Here is a 20,580-nt window from a genome sequence, read left to right as displayed (position 1 = left end):
GTGGTCCGTGACGCATATTTTGTTTTTTGCTGTGTGCATAGACTAGACACACGATAAAATACTTTGAAACGCGTTAGTATATTCCAGTATTTAGCCTTCCGCTGTTAGTTTACCACGTTTCAGTTCCGCTTCCGGTTTTGTGAGGTCCTTTTTTAATACCTGTTCCGCAGTGGAATTGTTTTTAGTTACCCTGTACAGCCCGAGATGTACTGTTGCGGCCATTCGAGTGTCCGTTTCACTATATCCGCTGCTCGTTTTCAGTAGTTTCATCGACGTTCTGTCGCAGTTTCTCGTTTGGCTCATTACATTGTCATTCTATACGAGGGCACTCTTTTTGCTGGTGAGGGTGACAGTGACCCCGAGAGGAGGGAGCGTGAGGGGGGGGGAAGGGGGAGGGGTGTCATACCCGGGCCCAGGCAAGACCCGCCCCAACAAGCCCCTTGCTGAGATGCTGCGCGCCTGTCGCAGTGCCGGCGCAGTATGGCAACAGCGGCGCTTACCTCCGGATCCCCCCCCAGTCTCGAGCGAGCGCCGGGCCGGCAGCAAGTGTTTGTGCGCGCTAGAGTGTGGACCCGACAACGGATATGGTCAAGGCTCGCAAGTTCGTTCTGGCGCGCCACTTTGAGGGCGAGCCGCAGCTCGACAACTTCCGACTGGAGGAGGAGGAACTGCCGCCTCTGGAAGATGGCCAGATACTCTGTGAGGCCGTCTACCTCAGCGTGGACCCGTATCAGAGAGTGTTCAAGGAAATGCACAAGCTGGGTGAACCCATGATTGGGTCTCAGGTACGTACGATAACTGCAACTCAGACTGAATTTCCGTACAGTTCACTGGGCCAATAATATAGGGTGTCCCGGAAGGAATGATCAATATTCAGGGCTATGTCGAGAAAGATCATTCGAAGCAAGGAAATCTAATGTCTGAGAACTTCCTTGTTTTGTTCCATACTACCTACTCCCAAAATATGGAAAACAAACAGATTGCAGTACTGTAGAAGAGATTTGTTTCACAGTATCAAAATGAAAAAGTGATTGTGGCTGTTAAGATATGCCTTTTAGAGCCCATGTTTAATAGATTTTTTTGCTTCGAATGATCGTTTCTGTCGTATCCCCGGGGACACTATGTACAGCGTGGCTGCGGATTTTAGCGCGTCTTGTTTATAGAACTCTGTCGTGGTTGTTGTTTGAGTACAGCAAATATTAGACAGCCATTCAGAGGCCCTCACACGTTCAATAATATTGTCTCTCAATATACCGACCATCTGAGGAAGCGTATTGACGTATTGTAATATCCGAAATATTGACGAGCGCCATTGATGACCCTCAAAATATTCTCAGTATTGTCAATATATTCTGAATGTGCGAGGTCAAGTGTTTGCAGTTTGACAATGTTCTCCATTCAGATGTTGACAGATCTTCATGAACCAGCCACAAGGCGTTAGTTTACGCTGTTTATATTTCCGATTTGCCTTTGTGCATATCATACATCAGATTGTTTTTCGAGTAGTATTTTAAAACAAAACCATTCTGATAGGCGAATGCAAAGGTAATCATTGTATATTCCACTTAAGTATGGTCAACGGAGGATTCCCTGTGACACTGCCTACTTTATTAATTTGAAAATATAGTAAAGGTTCTTGAATCATATAGCAATTTGAAAAAACGCATCCAGTCCGAAAAATACGTCATATATCTGCAATGACTAGTAAGAGGTCTGTGAAATGCGTCAGTTTCGCCATATCAACACAGAACTTAAAAAAATTCCTTAACGCTAATTGCCTGAACATATCCCAGCCAGGCATATGTAATTACTTCACAGGTTTCCACGGAATTTTACTAACTGTGTTTGCTTATATTACAGAACTAAACGTCGAGGATTCGATTGACCCGCCTATCGCCAGAAATCTCAAAGTTGCTCTTTATCTATCGTCGAATACGACCGCTTCTCTCATCAATGTATTTTACTTCTTTTTTTTTTTTAATCTCGTATCAACATTAATAACTCATCGTATGATGCAGGGCTCTTCGGACAGTAATTTGTGAAATCTTTCGAGTACGTGGTTCCTATTTGTCAGTAAACTAACATGCGACCAATTTTTCCTATTTTTCAACCACTCCAACCCATTTCCTTCTTTTCGTTGTTTTCTGTTGCTTGCAAGCAATAGGTAAAATAATTACAGCGCACGCTTTCTTTTGGGTTTTCGGGATCTCAACCTTGTAAAACCACGTTGTTCAAAATGGTTCAAATGGCTCTGAGCACTATGGGACTCAACTGCTTGAGGTCATTAGTCCCCTAGAACTTAGAACTAGTTAAACCTAACTAACCTAAGGACATCACAAACATCCATGCCCGAGGCAGGATTCGAACCTGCGACCGTAGCGGTCTTGCGGTTCCAGACTGCAGCGCCTTTAACCGCACGAAACCACGTTGTCAGCTGATAATTTTTGTCAGTACTATTGATGGTGTAACATTACTTCAGTATATTGTAGGTATGAGAACCTAGTATTGTCAATAAAATAATTTTGTGCAGGCCCCTTTAGTCGTTCGGACAGTACCGGTTTTAAGGCCTAAGCGACACATGTCCGGCTTGGGGCGCCAAGCTGAGATGGTCGTCAGTGGCGCCAAAGTGCAAGATTTATATACAGAGCGCATCACTATTAAACTGCTAACTGCAGAAAGAGAACAAGTCCAATTTCACAAATTTTTCAGGAGAGATAAAAAACTGCTTTATTAAAAACAGTAAACCAAAATTATTGTATATTTCTCTAAAAGTATGTGGTTCTGTGGAAATTAGTTTATGTAATTTTTATCCAGTTCTGTTTTATCAACGACTTACGCTTTATCCTTTTTTGCAGCTGGAAATGTTCTCTTTTTGCAATAAACAACGTGGAATATGAATTAAAAGCCTTATATTTTGAGGACACAAATTTATTTTACATATTTTCTTCAAACTAAACACATGTTAATCATTATTACATCAAAACGAATTCATGGACTTAAACATGTTCTGTGTGTTTCATCCACATTTGTTGTCGGTATGTCAAAATTTATTCCAAAATTGCACTTATTCTTACGGAATTTAAATAAACTGTTTTTCCATTTCGCCCATTTTTAAGATTTTTATGGGTAGTTTGGCTTTGCACGCGGGTTCCTTGGGAGTGTTGTGAGTGTTCTTTAAATAATAGCTGTCTGCTCGCAGGCTGTTTTTTTTTTTACCGTGACCTACCTGAGGTGTATTTTTGCTGACACTAAATTCTTGATGCTCAGGGCAAAATAAATCTTTTTTGTTTTGGAACACATTTGCCATAAGAATTATTAATAAGGCAAGGATTTTTTCTATAATTTTGGCTACGGAATATTGTAATCTGTAAAGCCATCTGTTTTCGTGAGAACAACACTAAATTTGTCTTTGTTGTGCGATGAATGCAATACGTGATCTATCATCTCATTAACAGCGTAATATCGTTCCTTTTTTCTGCTGATAACAAAATCCGCAAATTGTGTACAGCAGGAAGGGAACGCGTGCAGGACGTGTTTTCTTTCTGCAGCAAGCGGTGAATCATACCTGTTGATAGACCGCTTTGTCGATTGCGAACAAGTTCCGTATCTGCAGTAAACGATGCAACTACCCAATTGGACTTCATTGATGCAATGAAACTAATTTTGAAAAATTTTGGACATGTTTCCGTTTTGCAGTTAAGGTTACAATTAGTAGCGCAAACTGACAAGAATGAAAATGCACGAGTGACAAGGGCTCACGGCGGGGGGTAGGCTTACCACGTAGATACGATCCGGTGTTGTAGAACCTGTGTTATTTCGAATTACTGTGCACTGTGCCTTCTGACATTCATGCATGTCCGAAGGAACAGAAACAGCGGCGACTACAACCGTTAAGAAACACATCAAATGTATTCGCAGTTGCAAATACACTCCTGGAAATTGAAATAAGAACACCGTGAATTCATTGTCCCAGGAAGGGGAAACTTTATTGACACATTCCTGGGGTCAGATACATCACATGATCACACTGACAGAACCACAGGCACATAGACACAGGCAACAGAGCATGCACAATGTCGGCACTAGTACAGTGTATATCCACCTTTCGCAGCAATGCAGGCTGCTATTCTCCCATGGAGACGATCGTAGAGATGCTGGATGTAGTCCTGTGGAACGGCTTGCCATGCCATTTCCACCTGGCGCCTCAGTTGGACCAGCATTCGTGCTGGACGTGCAGACCGCGTGAGACGACGCTTCATCCAGTCCCAAACATGCTCAATGGGGGACAGATCCGGAGATCTTGCTGGCCAGGGTAGTTGACTTACACCTTCTAGAGCACGTTGGGTGGCACGGGATACATGCGGACGTGCATTGTCCTGTTGGAACAGCAAGTTCCCTTGCCGGTCTAGGAATGGTAGAACGATGGGTTCGATGACGGTTTGGATGTACCGTGCACTATTCAGTGTCCCCTCGACGATCACCAGTGGTGTACGGCCAGTGTAGGAGATCGCTCCCCACACCATGATGCCGGGTGTTGGTCCTGTGTGCCTCGGTCGTATGCAGTCCTGATTGTGGCGCTCACCTGCACGGCGCCAAACACGCATACGACCATCATTGGCACCAAGGCAGAAGCGACTCTCATCGCTGAAGACGACACGTCTCCATTCGTCCCTCCATTCACGCCTGTCGCGACACCACTGGAGGCGGGCTGCACGATGTTGGGGCGTGAGCGGAAGACGGCCTAACGCTGTGCGGGACCGTAGCCCAGCTTCATGGAGACGGTTGCGAATGGTCCTCGCCGATACCCCAGGAGCAACAGTGTCCCTAATTTGCTGGGAAGTGGCGGTGCGGTCCCCTACGGCACTGCGTAGGATCCTACGGTCTTTGTGTGCATCCGTGCGTCGCTGCGGTCCGGTCCCAGGTCGTCGGGCACGTGCACCTTCCGCCGACCACTGGCGACAACATCGATGTACTGTGGAGACCTCACGCCCCACGTGTTGAGCAATTCGGCGGTACGTCCACCCGGCCTCCCGCATGCCCACTATACGCCCTCGCTCAAAGTCCGTCAACTGCACATACGGTTCACGTCCACGCTGTCGCGGCATGCTACCAGTGTTAAAGACTGCGATGGAGCTCCGTATGCCACGGCAAACTGGCTGACACTGACGGCGGCGGTGCACAAATGCTGCGCAGCTAGCGCCATTCGACGGCCAACATCACGGTTCCTGGTGTGTCCGCTGTGCCGTGCGTGTGATCATTGCTTGTACAGCCCTCTCGCAGTGTCCGGAGCAAGTATGGTGGGTCTGACACACCGGTGTCAATGTGTTCTTTTTTCCATTTCCAGGAGTGTATGAACAACCATCAGCTGCATAATGGAATGACGGAAGTTTGGATTTCCCCCTCATCGCGAACGATTGCCTTACCGTTGTGCAATCCGAGCACGACTCACGGCAAGAACCAAACTTTCTTATGTCGTCCACCATTTTGTCTGTACATATATGTATATATATATACGTAATGGATGTAAGATGGTTCAAATGGTTCAAAATGGTTCAAATGGCTCTGAGCACTATGGGACTCAACTGCTGTGGTCATCAGTCCCCTAGAACTTAGAACTACTTAAACCTAACTAACCTAAGGACATCCATGCCCGAGGCAGGATTTGAACCCGCGACCCTAGCAGCAGCGCGGCTCCGGACTGGAGCGCCTAGAACCGCACGGCCACCGCGGCCGGCAATGGATGTAAGAATACAGATTGTAGACATAATGGTTGATGACATGTGGAAGTTTGGGTTCTAGCCGTGCATCGTGCTCGGATAGACAGCGATAAGACGGAAGTTTGGATTTGAGTCCTCTCCGGCACAAATTTTCATTGTTGTCATTCCATTATGCAGCTGATGGTTGTTCGTACGAGTACACATTTTTAGGTCTAACTCGAGACATATTACCATATTCTTGTAGGTCCAACTCAGGAAAAAGTTTTGAAATGCATTGAAACATTCTACTGAAGCATTAACTTTATTTATGCCGATACAGTTGTATTTTTCACTAGAAATGATTATTTTCCAAAATGGCGTGTGGTATGAAAATGTAGTATCTCCAACAACACACTCCAGATCACTGTTCTTCCCATCGTTGGCTTCAAAGTTTTGGAGAAGCAGTAGCATTATAACGCCCATATGTTTAGCTGTTTTCACGTGTTTTTTAATATCATCCTTTCATTTATTTGTAACAGGAAATTGTGCGGTACATAGTGTGCAGTAGACACATTCATGGTTACCTAATTACACAATGTCATTAATTTGTATTCCTCTTGCATGTTAAAGTTAAACTCACACTTTCTTTTGCGCATTGATAAAAGATAGACAAAAACTGAAAAGAGATGAAATGATTAAAAACGTGTAAACGATTACTTCAGACACGAAAACACAATAAGAACACTGCTCCTGTTTTGTTGCTTCTAAATGATCAAGAGAAAAGTTGCGTAGGAATCGGTGGTCACGCCTCCCTATGGACGTCAGCGCTCTTTCCGTGGTCGGCCGGGAAAAAGTCTACCCAAGAGAATGTTTAGAAATTCGATACAGGTCTTAAGATTAAAAAAATCGAAAAAAGCTACCCCGGACGTAAGGTAAGTCTAGGCGGCGGGGAGCGGGCTCGAATGACAAGTCGTTTCTGTGGAAAGATGATCTCGAAAAGGCCCTGCGTTCATAGGGATGTTTACAAGGTGTACAACTTTGCTTACGCCGTTTTTTCCCCTACATTTGAGGCTTTAATGAAACAAATTGGTTAGACATGTATCATTCAAAGTATTGTCCATCGCCGGCTATTACTTTCTCCCATCTTTCGGGTAGTGTACGGATCCCTCGTCGAAAAAATTGTTCATCTTCAGAAGCGATCCACGAATTCATCGAATTTGTGACTTCGTCATGAGATCGGAAGTGTTGGTCAACCAGGCCATGCGCCATTGATCTAAACAGGTGATAATCAGAGGGAGCAATGTCTGGAGAATATGGCGGGTGGGGTAGGACTTCCCATTTTAACATTCCCAAGTACGTTTTGACCCCTGTTGCAACGTGGGGTCGAGCTTTGTCGTGCTGCAAAATCACTTTATCGGGCCTCTCGCTATATAGCAGCCGTTTGTCTTTTACTGCTCTGCTCAAACGCATTAATTGCGTTCGAGAACGAGCACCTGTGATTTTTTTCACTTGATTTTAACACCTCATAATACACGACGCCGAGCTGGTCCCACCAGATGCAGAGCATGATCTTGGAGCCGTGAATAGTCGGTTTGGCCATCGACTTGGAAGCATGGCCGGGATATCTCCATGATTTTTTGCGTTTAGCGTTATCGTAATGAACCCATTTTTCGTCCCCGGTCACAATGCGATGCAGAAATCCTTTTTCGCGTTTGCCTCTGAAGCAACTGTTCACAAACGCCGTTCAACGTCCCTTGGTTTCAGCTCACATGGGACCCAAGTTCCTTCTTTCTGAATCATTCCCATAGCCATGAGACGTTTTGAAAGGGCTTGCTGTGTCATTCCCAGTAATCGTGCCAATTCTTCTCGAGTTTGACGCGAGTCTTCACTCGGCAATGTCTCCAATTCTGCATCTCCGAAAACATTTTCTCTTCCACCACTATGCCGGTCTACGACGTTAAAATCACCGTTCTTGAAGCGTTGAAACCATTCACGACACGTTCTTTGACTAATAGCGTCCTTACCATACGTACTTGAGAGCATTAGATGAGACTCAGCCCCTGTTTTCTTCATATTGAAACAAAACAGTAACACCTATCGCAAATGACGAGAATTAGACTCGTAAACTGACATTTTCAATCAAGAACAACTTTATGATGCAGACACCAATCGACCAATGTTTGAATGAGGTTATGTTGACCGAGGTCCAAGCTAACTGCCTGACGTCTGCGATCTGTTTCTTTCGACCGCTACTTACCGTTGTCGCCACCTATCGGCAAACGGCGAAAGCAAAGTTGTACACCTTGTATATATACTGTCTTTTCTATATACAGAGTGAGTCATCTAACGTTACCGCTGGATATATTTCGTAAACCACATCAAATACTGACGAATCGATTCCACAGACCGAACGTGAGGAGAGGGGCTAGTGTAATTGGTTAATACAAACCATAAAAAAATGCACGGAAGTATGTTTTTTAACACAAACTTACGTTTTTTTAAATGGAACCCCGTTAGTTTTGTTAGCTCATCTGAACATATAAACAAATACGTAATCAGTGCCGTTTGTTGCATTGTAAAATGTTAATTACATCCGGAGATATTGTAACCTAAAGTTGACGCTTGAGTATCACTCCTCCGCTGTTCGATTGTGTGTATCGGAGAGCACCGAATTACGTAGGGATCCAAAGGGAACGGTGATGGTCCTTAGGTACAGAAGAGACTGGAACAGCACATTACGTCCACATGCTAACACCTTTTTATTGGTCTTTTTCACTGACGCACATGTACATTACCATGAGGGGTGAGGTATACGTACACACGTGGTTTCCGTTTTCAATTACGGAGTGGAATAGAGTGTGTCCCGACATGTCAGGCCAATAGATGTTCAATGTGGTGGCCATCATTTGCTGCACACAATTGCAATCTCTGGCGTAATGAATGTCGTACACGCCGCAGTACATCTGGTGTAATGTCGCCACATGCTGCCACAATACGTTGTTTCATATCCTCTGGGGTTGTAGGCACATCACGGTACACGTTCTCCTTTAACGTACCCCACAGAAAGAAGTCCAGAGGTGTAAGATCAGGAGAACGGGCTGGCCAATTTATGCGTCCTCCACGTCCTATGAAACGCCCATCGAACCTGTACCTCACCCCTCACGGTAATGTACATGTGCGTCAGTGAAAAAGACCAATAAAAAGGTGTTAGCATGTGGACGTAATGTGCTGTTCCAGTCTCTTCTGTACCTAAGGTCCATCACCGTTCCCTTTGGATCCCTACGTAATTCGGTGTTCTCCGATACACACGATCGAACAGCGGAGGAGTGGTACTCAAGCGTCAACTTTAGGTTACAATATCTCCGGATGTAATTAACATTTTACAATGCAACAAACGGCACTGATTACGTATTTGTTTATATGTTCAGATGTGCTAACAAAACTAACGGGGTTCCATTTAAAAAAACGTAGGTTTGTGTTAAAAAACATACTTCCGTGCATTTTTTTATGGTTTGTATTAACCAATTACACTAGCCCCTCTCCTCACGTTCGGTCTGTGGAATCGATTCGTCAGTATTTGATGTGGTTTACGAAATATATCCGGCGGTAATGTTAGGTGATTCACCCTGTATATTTGTACAAAGGTTTTTTTGAGCTTTGGAACGTCTAGAAAAGCAGTGACATTGTAAACGGAAATTTATTGAAGGAGAATGCATGCCATTCAAAAGTGGTGTGAACTAAATTTCAGCTTAGTAAGTGGTAGCAGCTATTTACATTTTCGTGCCGCTTTGCTTTGTTTTTTTCTAATCGGTTATTAAAACTGCCATTCTACCTGATTTCTCAGAACTGTGAGAATGTACGAAACTTAAGTTCGTAGAAAAGACATTATTCGCTGCACGCAACCGCGCATTTACATTCGATTGATGATTGTAAACGGCACACTGTGTAAGTGACTGTCCATACTGACACTCCATCACAAAAAGCAGTTACACAGATACAGCACGCAACTGAATATTCATAGGGAAAAACTATTGCACAGTACCCTGTACTACAGTCGACTTAAACGACTAAAAGTCTGCAGACACAGTGAGCAGGTCCTTTTTCTTCTTCTTTTTCTTTGTTCCAGCCTGTATTGGAACGTGATGGCGCGTTTTTTTCATCGTAAGTAACCGAAACATCTTATCTTTAATTTGTTTACGTCACTTAATATCATGAAGCACAAATACAGTTAAAAAGACGTTGTCTCACGTCTTTTTTCGGTAGTAGGGCACCACGACCCCAAGGAAATTTCATCAGTTGGGAAAACAAATAGCGAAAGCTACTTTAAAATGTATCTTAATGTAAACTAGCCGCCTGAAGATGACCCTGTCGGTTCGAAACCGGTAACGGCGATATTTAAATAAATAAATAAATAGCATCGTAAAAAATGAATTTTTGCTGTTGTCTTCCATGTAAAAGTCATCCTATACAATGAGGAGACTGGAGATCATCTATTTGATTTTTTCAATTATTTAAATTGTTGGAAGTTAATAAATGAAAGTTTAGTACGTATTTTGATATTTAGCAGTTACTACATCGTAACATTTCTGTTTAAAATACTCGTAGCTCGTCGATATCAATTTCATTCGTTGGTTTACCATGTTCCTCAGTAAGGTTAAATGACACTACTATCCAAAAAAAGAAAGAACTGTAAACATTGCTCCTGAATTCACGTGCAGAATATTCACTCCCATGCGTCCAACGTGTAGCATTATAGAGCTTTGAAACTAATTGCAAATATTGTTGTTGTTGTTGTGGTCTTCAGTCCTGAGACTGGTTTGATGCAGCTCTCCATGCTACTCTATCCTGTGCAAGCTTCTTCATCTCCCAGTACCTACTGCAACCTACATCCTTCTGAATCTGCTTAGTGTATTCATCTCTTGGTCTCCCTCTACGATTTCTACCCTCCACGCTGCCCTCCAATACTAAATTGGTGATCCCTTGATGCCGCAGAACATGTCCTACCAACCGATCCCTTCTTCTAGTCAAGTTGTGCCACAAACTCCTCCCCAATCCTATTCAATACCTTCTCATTAGTTATATAATCTACCCATCTAATCTTCAACATTCTTCTCTAGCACCACATTTCGAAAACTTCTATTCTCTTCTTGTCCAAACTAGTTATCATCCATGTTTCACTTCCATACATGGCTACACTCCATACAAATACTTTCAGAAACGACTTCCTGACACTTAAATCTATACTCGATGTTAAAAAATTTCTCTTCTTCAGAAACGCTTTCCTTGCCATTGCCAGTCTACATTTTATATCCTCTCTACTTCGACCATCATCAGTTATTTTGCTCCCCAAATAGCAAAACACCTTTACTACTTTAAGTGTCTCATTTCCTAATCTAATTGCCTCAGCATCACCCGACTTAATTCGACTACATTCCATTATCCTCGTTTTGCTTTTGTTGATGTTCATCTTATACCCTCCTTTCATGACACTGTCCATTCCATTCAACTGCTCTTCCAAGTCCTTTGCTGTCTCTGACAGAATTGCAATGTCATTGGCGAACCTCAAAGTTTTTATTTCTTCTCCATGGATTTTAATACCTACTCCGAATTTTTCTGTTTCCTTCACTGCTTGCTCAATATACAGATTGAATAACATCGGGGATAGACTACAACCCTGTCTCACTCCCTTCCCAACCACTGCTTCTCTTTCATGCCCCTCGACTCTTATAAATGCCATCTGGTTTCTGTACAAATTGTAACTAGCCTGTCGCTCCCTGTATTGTACCCCTGCTACCTTCAGAATTTGAAAGACAGTATTCCAGTCAACATTGTCAAAAGCTTTATCTAAGTCTACAAATGCTAGAAACGTAGGTTTTCCTTTCCTTAATCTAGCTTCTAAGATAAGTTGTAGGGTCAGTATTGCCTCACGTGTTCCAATATTTCTACGGAATCCGAACTGATCTTCTCCGAGGTCAGCTTCTACCAGTTTTTCTATTCGTATGTAGAGAATATGCGTTAGTATTTTGCATCCGTGACTTATTAAACTGATAGTTCGGTAATTTTCACATCTGTCAGCACCTGCTTTCTTTGGGATTGGAATTATTATAGTCTTCTTGAAGTCTGAGGGTATTTCGCCTGTCTCATACATCTTGCTCACCAGATGGTAGAGTTTTGTCAGGACTGGCTCTCCCAAGGCCGTCAGTAGTTCTAATGGAATGTTGTCTACTCCCGGGGCCTTGTTTCTACTCACAAGGGAAGCTCCCCATCGCACCCCCCTCAGATTTAGTTATAAGTTGGCACAGTGGATAGTTCTTGAAAAACTGAACGCAGATTAATCGAGAAAACATGAAGAAGTTGTGTGGAACTATGAAAAAAATAAGCAAAATATACAAACTGAGTGGTCCATGCGCAAGATAGGCAACATCAAGAACAATGTAAGCTCAGGAGCGCCGTGGTCCCGTGCTTAGCGTCAGCAGCTGCGGAGTAAGAGGTCCTTGTTTCAAGTCTTTCCTCGAGTGAAAATTTTACTTTCTTTATTTTCGCAAAGTTATGATCTGTCCGTTCGTTCATTGACGTCTCTGTTCACTGTAATAAGTTTAGTGTCTGTGTTTTGCTGGATTCATATTGCTCACGGAATATATCTCAAGTATTTAATGCACTCTCGTCCAAAGTAGCGAACAAAAAACTGCCAGCCAGGGAGCCTCGTTAGGAGGAATACTCTCTCTTCCGTGCACTGTAGTCGACTGATGTCGTGTGTTTCGATGTTTGTTTAGGTGTAGCGTACCCATACTACGGTGCAGTTACCTCGCATCGGACGGACGGACGGACAGATAATAGTTGTCTGAAAATAAAAATAAAAAATTATCTTTTCTCTCGAGGGAAGACTTGAACCAAGTACCTCTCGATCCGCAACTGCTCACGCTAACCACGGGACCACGACGCTCCTGAGCTAATACTCTCATTGATGTTGCTTATCTTGCGCATGGACTCCTCAGTTTGTATATTTTGCTTATTTTTTTCATAGTTCCACACAACTTCTTCCTGTTTTCTCGATTGATCTGTATTCAGTTTTTCAAGGCCTATCCACTGTGCCAATTTATAACTAAATCTGAGGGGGGTTCGACAGGGAGGTTCCCTTGTCAGGTCTTTCAGTGCTCTGTCAAACTCTTCACGCAGTATCATATCTCCCATTTCATCTTCATCCTCTTCCATTTCCATAATATTGTCCTCAAATACATTGCCCTTGTATAGACCCTCTACATACTGCCTTCACCTTTCTGCTTTCCCTTCTTTGCTTAGAACTGGGTTTCCATCTGAGCTCTAGATATTCATACAAGTGGTTCTCTTTTCTCCAAAGGTCTCTTTAATTTTCCTGTAGGCAGTATGTATCGTACCCCTCGTGAGATAGGTTCCCGGGTTCGATTCCCGGCGGGGTCAGGGATTTTCTCTGCCTCGTGATGGCTGGGTGTTGTGTGCTGTCCTTAGGTTAGTTAGGTTTAAGTAGTTCTAAGTTCTAGGGGACTTATGACCACAGCAGTTGAGTCCCATAGTGCTCAGAGCCATTTGAACCTCGTGAGATAAGCATCTACATCCTTACATTTGTCCTCTAGCCATCCCTGCTTAGCCATTTTGCACTTCCTGTCGATCTCATTTTTGAGACGTTTGTATTCTTTTTTGCCTGCTTCATTTACTGCATTTTTGTATTTTTTCCTTTCATCAATTAAATTCATTATCTCTTCTGTTACCCAAGGATTTCTAGCAGCCCTCGTCTTTTTATCTACTTTATCCTCTGCTACCTTCACTACTTCATCCCTCAAAGCTACCCATTCTTCTTCTACTGTATTTCTTTCCTCCATTCCTGTCAATTGTTCCCTTATGCTCTCCTTGAAACTCTGTACAACCTTTCAGTTTATCCAGGTCCCATCTCCTTAAATTGCCACCTTTTTGCAGTTTCCTCAGTTTTAATCTACAGATCATAACCAATAGATTGTGGTCAGAGTCCACATCTGCCCCTGGAAATGTCTTACAATTTAAAAGCTGGTTCCTAAATCTCTGTCTTACCATTATGTAATCTATCTGAAACCTGTCAGTATCTCCAGGCTTCTTCCATGTATACAACCTTCTTTTATGATTCTTGAACGAAGTGTTAGCTATGATTGAGTTGTGCTCTGTGCAAAATTCTATCAGGCGGCTTCCTCTTTCATTTCTTAGCCCCAATCCATATTCACCTACTACGTTTCCTTCTCTCCCTTTTCCTACTACGGAATTCCAGTCACCCATGACTATTAAATTTTCGTCTCCCTTCACTACCTGAACAATTTCTTTTATTTCATCATACATTTCTTCAATTTCTTCGTCATCTGCAGAGCTAGTTGGCATATAAACTTGTACTACTGTAGTAGACGTGGGCTTCGTGTCTATCTTGGCCACAATAATGCGTTTACTATGCTGTTTGTAGTAGCTTACCGGCACTCCTGTTTTTTTTATTCATTATTAAACCGACTCCTGCATTACCCCTATTTGCTTTTGTAATTATAACCCTGTATTCGCCTGACCAAAAGTCTTGTTCCTCCTGCCACCGAACTTTACTAATTCCTACTATATCTAACTTTAACCTATCCATTTCCCTTTTTAAATTTTCTAACCTACCCGCTCGATTAAGGGATCTGACATTCCACGCTCCGATCCGTAGAACGCGTTTTCTTTCTCCTGATAACGACGTCCTCCTGAGTAGTCCCCGCCCGGAGATCCGAATGGGGGACTATTTTATCTCCGGAATATTTTACCCAAGATGACGCCATCATCATTTAGCCATACAGTAAAGCTGCATGCCCTCGGGAAAAATTACGGCCGTAGTTTCCCCTTGCTTTCAGCCGTTCGCAGTACCAGCACAGCAAGGCCGTTTTGGTTAGTGTTACAAGGCCGATCAGTGAATCATCCAGACTGTTGCCCCTGCAACTACTGAAAAGGCTGCTGCCCCTCTTCGGGAACCACACGTTTGTCTGGCCTCTCAACAGATACCCCTCCGTTGTGGTTGCACTTGCGGTACGGCTATCTGTATCGCTGAGGCACGCAAGCCTCTCCACCAACGGCAAGGTCCATGGTTCTTGGGGGTGGGGTTGCAAATATTATTGAAATGAAATGAAAATAACTTAGGGGTACCACTTGCAGCTGTGGTAGAAACGTTACTTTCTTCTAGAAGAAACACTATAAAATAGACATTCTGTCCGTTGCTATTATTAAAGCTTCGATAAGTAACCTATAACTGGCTTACGTGAAACCAGACGTCGCCGGCCACGTCCCACGAATACGTTAAACGACTGCTCCGCTGCGTCATTCTCACACTTGTGGCCTGTTAACGGATGGCACACGCGCCAGGCAGGTATGAGTGCCGGCAACTGGGACAGCTCGTTCATCTGCTGCAACTCAGATTCTATATCCTTGCAGCCTGTTCCCATGAGAAAATCGGTAGGTCATGGACGGATAACGGTCCCCTCATGAATGTGTGTGTTTAACACCAAGGGGGCCAGCGAGGGGCAGGGCAAGCTGCCTCCTCCTCCCTCCCCTATCCCCTATCCCCAAGGCCCGTACCGTGGCCATGGTGAGATTAGCCCAGCCAAGGATACAGGCACAGAATGGGAGCAAAAACCGACAGAGGAACAGAGAGAGAGAGAGAGAGAGAGAGAGAGAGAGAGAGAGAGACGATTTAAGAACTACTGGTAGCCGAGAGGGGTAAGTGAATTCTCCTGCTCCACGTATACCTGACTTCCACCGGCGAGAAGCAGCCCTTGTTTCGGCACGAAAATGAAAACGCACGCTATTGTCATAGTGTCTTTCCTTCGAATCAGCATCGGAGAGAAATGACTACTACCGAACAAACGACACATGGGACTTGTCAGTAGTGAACTGCGCCTACATAGTTAGCTCATGTTCGATAATGGAGTTTTTTTTCTATATTCGTGGCAGTATTTGTAGATCTCAAATGGCTCTGAGAACTATGGGACTTAACATCTGAGGAGTCCCCTAGACTTAGAGCTACTTAAACCTAAGGACATAACACACAGCCATGCCCGAGGCAAGATCCGAACCTGCGACCGTAGCAGTCACGCGGCTCCGGACTGAAGCGCCTAGAACCGCTTGGCCACCACGGCCGGCTGTAGATCTCAAATGTTGTCGAGTGGGAGCTGACGCAAATATGCTACTTGCTGAAAGCTTTCGATTTTTTCTGCATTCTGCCAACTAAAGATTGCAGTGAAATTGTTTAAGCTGGAATGCTTGAAAGAGCTTGATCATGGAGATATGTATCTGATAGAATAATAACTAAAATGGGAAACAAACCTCACATATAAGACAACATTTCATCTCACTTTAATTTTTTGTCGGGAACGTCTTAAATGACAACTGTGTCTTATTTAGAAAAATATGCAGCAGATTTTAGTGCCAGATGTAGCAGAAATATCGATATATCTGAGCTAGTTAACGCAATGGCGGCTTTCAAATTGCAGCAGAGACAACTGTTGATGAACTAATAAAGGTTTCCATTTGGAAATTTAAAAATTCAAAGTATAGGTTACGAGATGCCTCACCAACCACCGAAATAGCTTAGATAATATTTACGATAATTCCAATGGCTTTCGTATCTTATCAACGCAGTTTTACAAAATTTAAGGTGATTTAAAAACAACTCAAAGTAAAACATAGATGAAGCAAACTGTCAGATTCTGGTATCTTGTCGATAGAATACGGCACAGTTAATAAATTTTTCGGTGACATAATCAATGAGTTTGCTTCTCTTAGGAGAAGGGAATGGAAAGTAAAATCATAATAAACATAGTGTTTCGAAAATGTGTTCTCAGGACTTAATTCTAACCCTTTTTCTTTTGTTTCCAATTAATAATTTGTGCACTATTAATAATGTGTGAACAGGAAATAAAATCTGTTATTTATTTTACATCATACTAAAGTCAATGTACAATAGCTGCCATAAACAATAAGAATAATTTTGTTTTACTTTGAGTTGTTTTAGAAAGTTGTTATTTACTTACTACAATGGTACATTTAGTTGGTTGTGTGCAGTATCACTCATCTATACGGGGTGGTCCATTGATCGTGATCGGGCCAAATATCTCACGAAATAAGCGTCAAACGAAAAACTACAAAGAACGACACTTGTCTAGCTTGAAGGGGGAAACCAGATGGCGCTATGGTTGGCCCGCTAGATGGCGCTGCCGTAGGTCAAACGGATACCAACTGCGTTTTTTTAAATAGGAACCCCCATTTTTTATTACATATTCGTGTAGTACGTAAAGAAATATGAATGTTTTAGCTGGACCACTTTTTTCGCTTTGTGATAGATGGTGCTGTAATAGTCACAAACATATGGCTCACAATTTTAGACGAACAGTTGGTAACAGGTAGTTTTTTTAAATTAAAATACAGAACGTAGGTACGTTTGAACATTTTATTTCGGTCGTTCCCATGTGATACATGTATCTTTGTGAACTTAACATTTCTGAGAACGCAAGCTGTTACAGCGTGATTACCTGTAAATACCATTTAAATGCAATAAATGCTCAAAATGATGTTCGTCAACCTCCATGCATTTGGCAATACGTGTAAGGGCATTCCTCTCAAAAGCGAGTAGTTCGCCTTCCGTAATGTTCGCACATGCATTGACAACGCGCTGACGAATGTTATCAGGCGTTGTTGGCGGATCACGATTGCAAATGTCCTTCAACATTCCCCACAGAAAGAAATCCGGGGACGTCAGATCCGGTGCAAGTGCGGGCCATTGCATGGTGCTTCGACGACCAATCCACCGACGACCAATCCACCTGTCATGAAATATGCTATTCAATACCGCTTCAACCGCACGCGAGCTATGTGCCGGACATCCACTATGTTGGGAGTACATCGCCATTCTGTCATGCAGTGAAACATCTTGTAGTAACATCGGTAGAACATTACGTAGGAAATGAGCATACAGTGCACCATTTAGATTGCCATCGATAAAATGGGGGCCAATTACCCTTCCTCCCATAATGCCGCATCATACATTAACCTTCCAAGGTCGCTGATGTTCCACTTGTCGCAGCCATCGTGGATTTTCCGTTGTTCAATAGTGCATATTATGCCGGTATACGTTATCGCTGTTGGTGAGTGATGCTTCGTCGCTAAATAGAACGCGTGCAAAAAATCTGTCCTCGTCCCGTAATTTCTCTTGTGCCCAGTGGCAGAACTGTACACGATGTTCAAAGTCGTCGCCATGCAACTCCTGGTGCATTAAAATATGGTAAGGGTGCAATCGATGTTGATGTAGCATTGTCAGCACCGACGTTTTAGAGATTCCCGATTCTCACGCGATTTGTCTGCTACTGATGTGCGGATTAGCCGCGACAGCATCTAAAACACCTACTTGGGCATCATCATTTGTTGCAGGTAGTGATTGACGTTTTACATGTGGCTGAACACTTTCTGTTTCGTGAAATAACGGAACTATCCAGCGAACGGTCCGGACACTTTGATGATGTCGTCCAGGCTACCGAGCAGCATACATAGCACACGCCCGTTGGGCATTTTGATCACAATAGCCATACATCAACACGATATGCAATTGGTAAACGGTCCATTTTAACACGGGTAATGTATCACGAAGCAAATACCGTCCGCACCGGTGGAATGTTACGTGATACCACGTACTTATACGTTTGTGACTATTACAGCGCCGTCTATCACAAAGCGAAAAAAGTGGTCCAACTAAAACATTCTTATTTCTTTACGGACTACACGAATATGTAGTAAAAAATGGGGGCTCCTATTCAAAAAACAGTTGATATCCATTTGCCCTATGGCAGCGCCATCTAGTGGGCCAACCATAGCGCCATCTGGTTTCCCCCTTCAAGCTAGACGAGTTTCCTTCTTTGTAGTTTTTTCGTTTGATGTTTATTTCATGAGATATTTGGCTCGGTCACTATCAATGGACCACCCTGTATATGTAGATGTTAAAAGGTTGGGCGACAGAAACTAACGGCCTGAGATTCTTAAAGGCTCTAAACTGCAGGGACTAAACGTGTCTTTATAAATTCTGGTTCAGTGAAACTGGGCAATGTTCTGCCATCTGAAAAGCAATATGCTAACTTGCTCCAATTGCAAATGCCTTTGTTGAGTGCTTGTCCTGAAAAGAAAAACGTACTTCCATAGTGAAAATGTTGCCAAAAATTATTCAGACGTCAATTTCTCTGCGCCAACATGATGAAAACCACATCGCACAACACTGCTTTCATTAGTTGTTGCACTTCCGCTTTTCACTCTTTGTCTTCCAAGTGTGCGAAATCGTGTGCACGGAAGGTACTGAGACGTCCTTGTAAATTGAATTTTTTTCGTTGTGATCGTTGCGCCATAAGTATAACCCGTTTCCAAGGAGGAATGGTCAATATTCAGGGATATGACAGGAACCATCATTCGAAGGAAAAGCTCTAAAATTCATCTGAAGAGTTATGATTCCTTGATCATATTCGATACAGTGAAACAAATCTCTTCTACAACAAGCTCTTCGCTTTCCATATTTTGAAAGGTGGTAATGCGAACTCAAACAGGAAAAAATGTGTGGTAAACAGGGCCTATAAAGTGCATGCCTTAAGAACTATCTGCACGTCTTCAGTAGAAAGGATAAGTTTCACAGTAGCGTAGATGAACAAGCGCTCGTAGTTCTTAAGGTGTGCACTTTCGAACCCGTGTATAAAATGGAACACAACGTACACACTCCCGTCTAAAAACTGCCAAGACCCTAACGCTTAGTCATTCCTCTGAAGTAGGACTTTTGATATTTTTAAAATATTGGGAATCCGAATAATTATCGACGTACCGGCCTATAAAAATATCGGCTGCACACTGCAAATATAGTGCTGGTTTTAGAGGTGTGTATTTAAGTATTGATTTATTGTTAGATATTCCGTACATCAGCCTGTTTATCCCCCTTAAAACAGGCTTTCAAAGGAAAACGATGCATGTTCACACTTGGCGATAACCACTTTGCTAACAATGGTAATTGCATGTAAGTGGCACAATAAAAGATATCCGATGATTGCGTCGTTCGGTTTCGTCAGATATTGGATTTGTTTTCATTTCTGCGAACGCAGCTATCTACCAGCTATAGTGTTAAAATTGCGTGGTGAAGTTAAATTTTACAGTTCCAGCATTCGGACTACTACACACATCAACAAAGGTTTTGCATCACTTCGGTTCCGAGAATTCCGGAACCTGTACAGAAAATTGGAACAGAGATCGACATAAACATCATTTCCGCCTTTTTTATTGCTCATGAAAACCACACATTGCCTGTTGTACCACCATGCAACGAGACCTACAGAGGTGGTGGTCCAGATTGCTGTACACACCGGTACCTCTGTTACCCAGTAACACGTCCTCTTGCATTGGTGCATGCCTATATTCGTTGTGGCATACTATCCACAAGTTCATTAAGGCACTGTTGGTCCAGATTGTCCCACTCCTCAATGGCGATTCGGCGTAAATCCCTGAGAGTGGTTGGTGGGTCACGTCGTCCATAAACATCCCTTTTCTGTCTCTCCCAGGCATGTTCGATAGGGTTCATGTCTGGAGAACAAGCTGGTAACTCTAGTCAAGCAATAACGTTATCCTGAAGGAAGTCATTCACAAGATGAGCATGACGGGGACGCGAATTGTCGCCCATGAAGACGAATGCCTCGCCAATATGCTGCCGATATGGTGGGACACTATCGGTCGGAGGATAGCTTTCACGTATCGCACAACCGTTAATGAACCTTCCATGACCACCAGCGACGTACGTCGGCCCCACATAACGCCACCCCAAAACATCAGGGAACCCCCACCTTACTGCACTCGC

General features: G+C 43.2%; 1 protein-coding gene across 1 annotated transcript in view; it reads left to right on the top strand.

Moving 5' to 3' along the window:
• Window positions 1–500: 500 nt before the first annotated feature.
• Window positions 501–20,580, top strand: part of LOC124620545 (prostaglandin reductase 1-like) — a 36,064-nt gene continuing 15,984 nt past the window's right edge. Inside the window, exon 1 of the mRNA XM_047147077.1 lies at window positions 501–785. Within this exon, the coding sequence (XP_047003033.1) occupies window positions 585–785 (201 nt within the window). The 5' untranslated portion in view covers window positions 501–584. The remainder of the gene's footprint in view (window positions 786–20,580) is intronic.

This window comes from Schistocerca americana, chromosome 1 (genome assembly GCF_021461395.2).
Source record: "Schistocerca americana isolate TAMUIC-IGC-003095 chromosome 1, iqSchAmer2.1, whole genome shotgun sequence".
NCBI lineage: Eukaryota > Metazoa > Arthropoda > Insecta > Orthoptera > Acrididae > Schistocerca > Schistocerca americana.
Note: the sequence above shows the minus strand (reverse complement) of the source record. Positions and strands in the feature narration are given on the sequence as shown.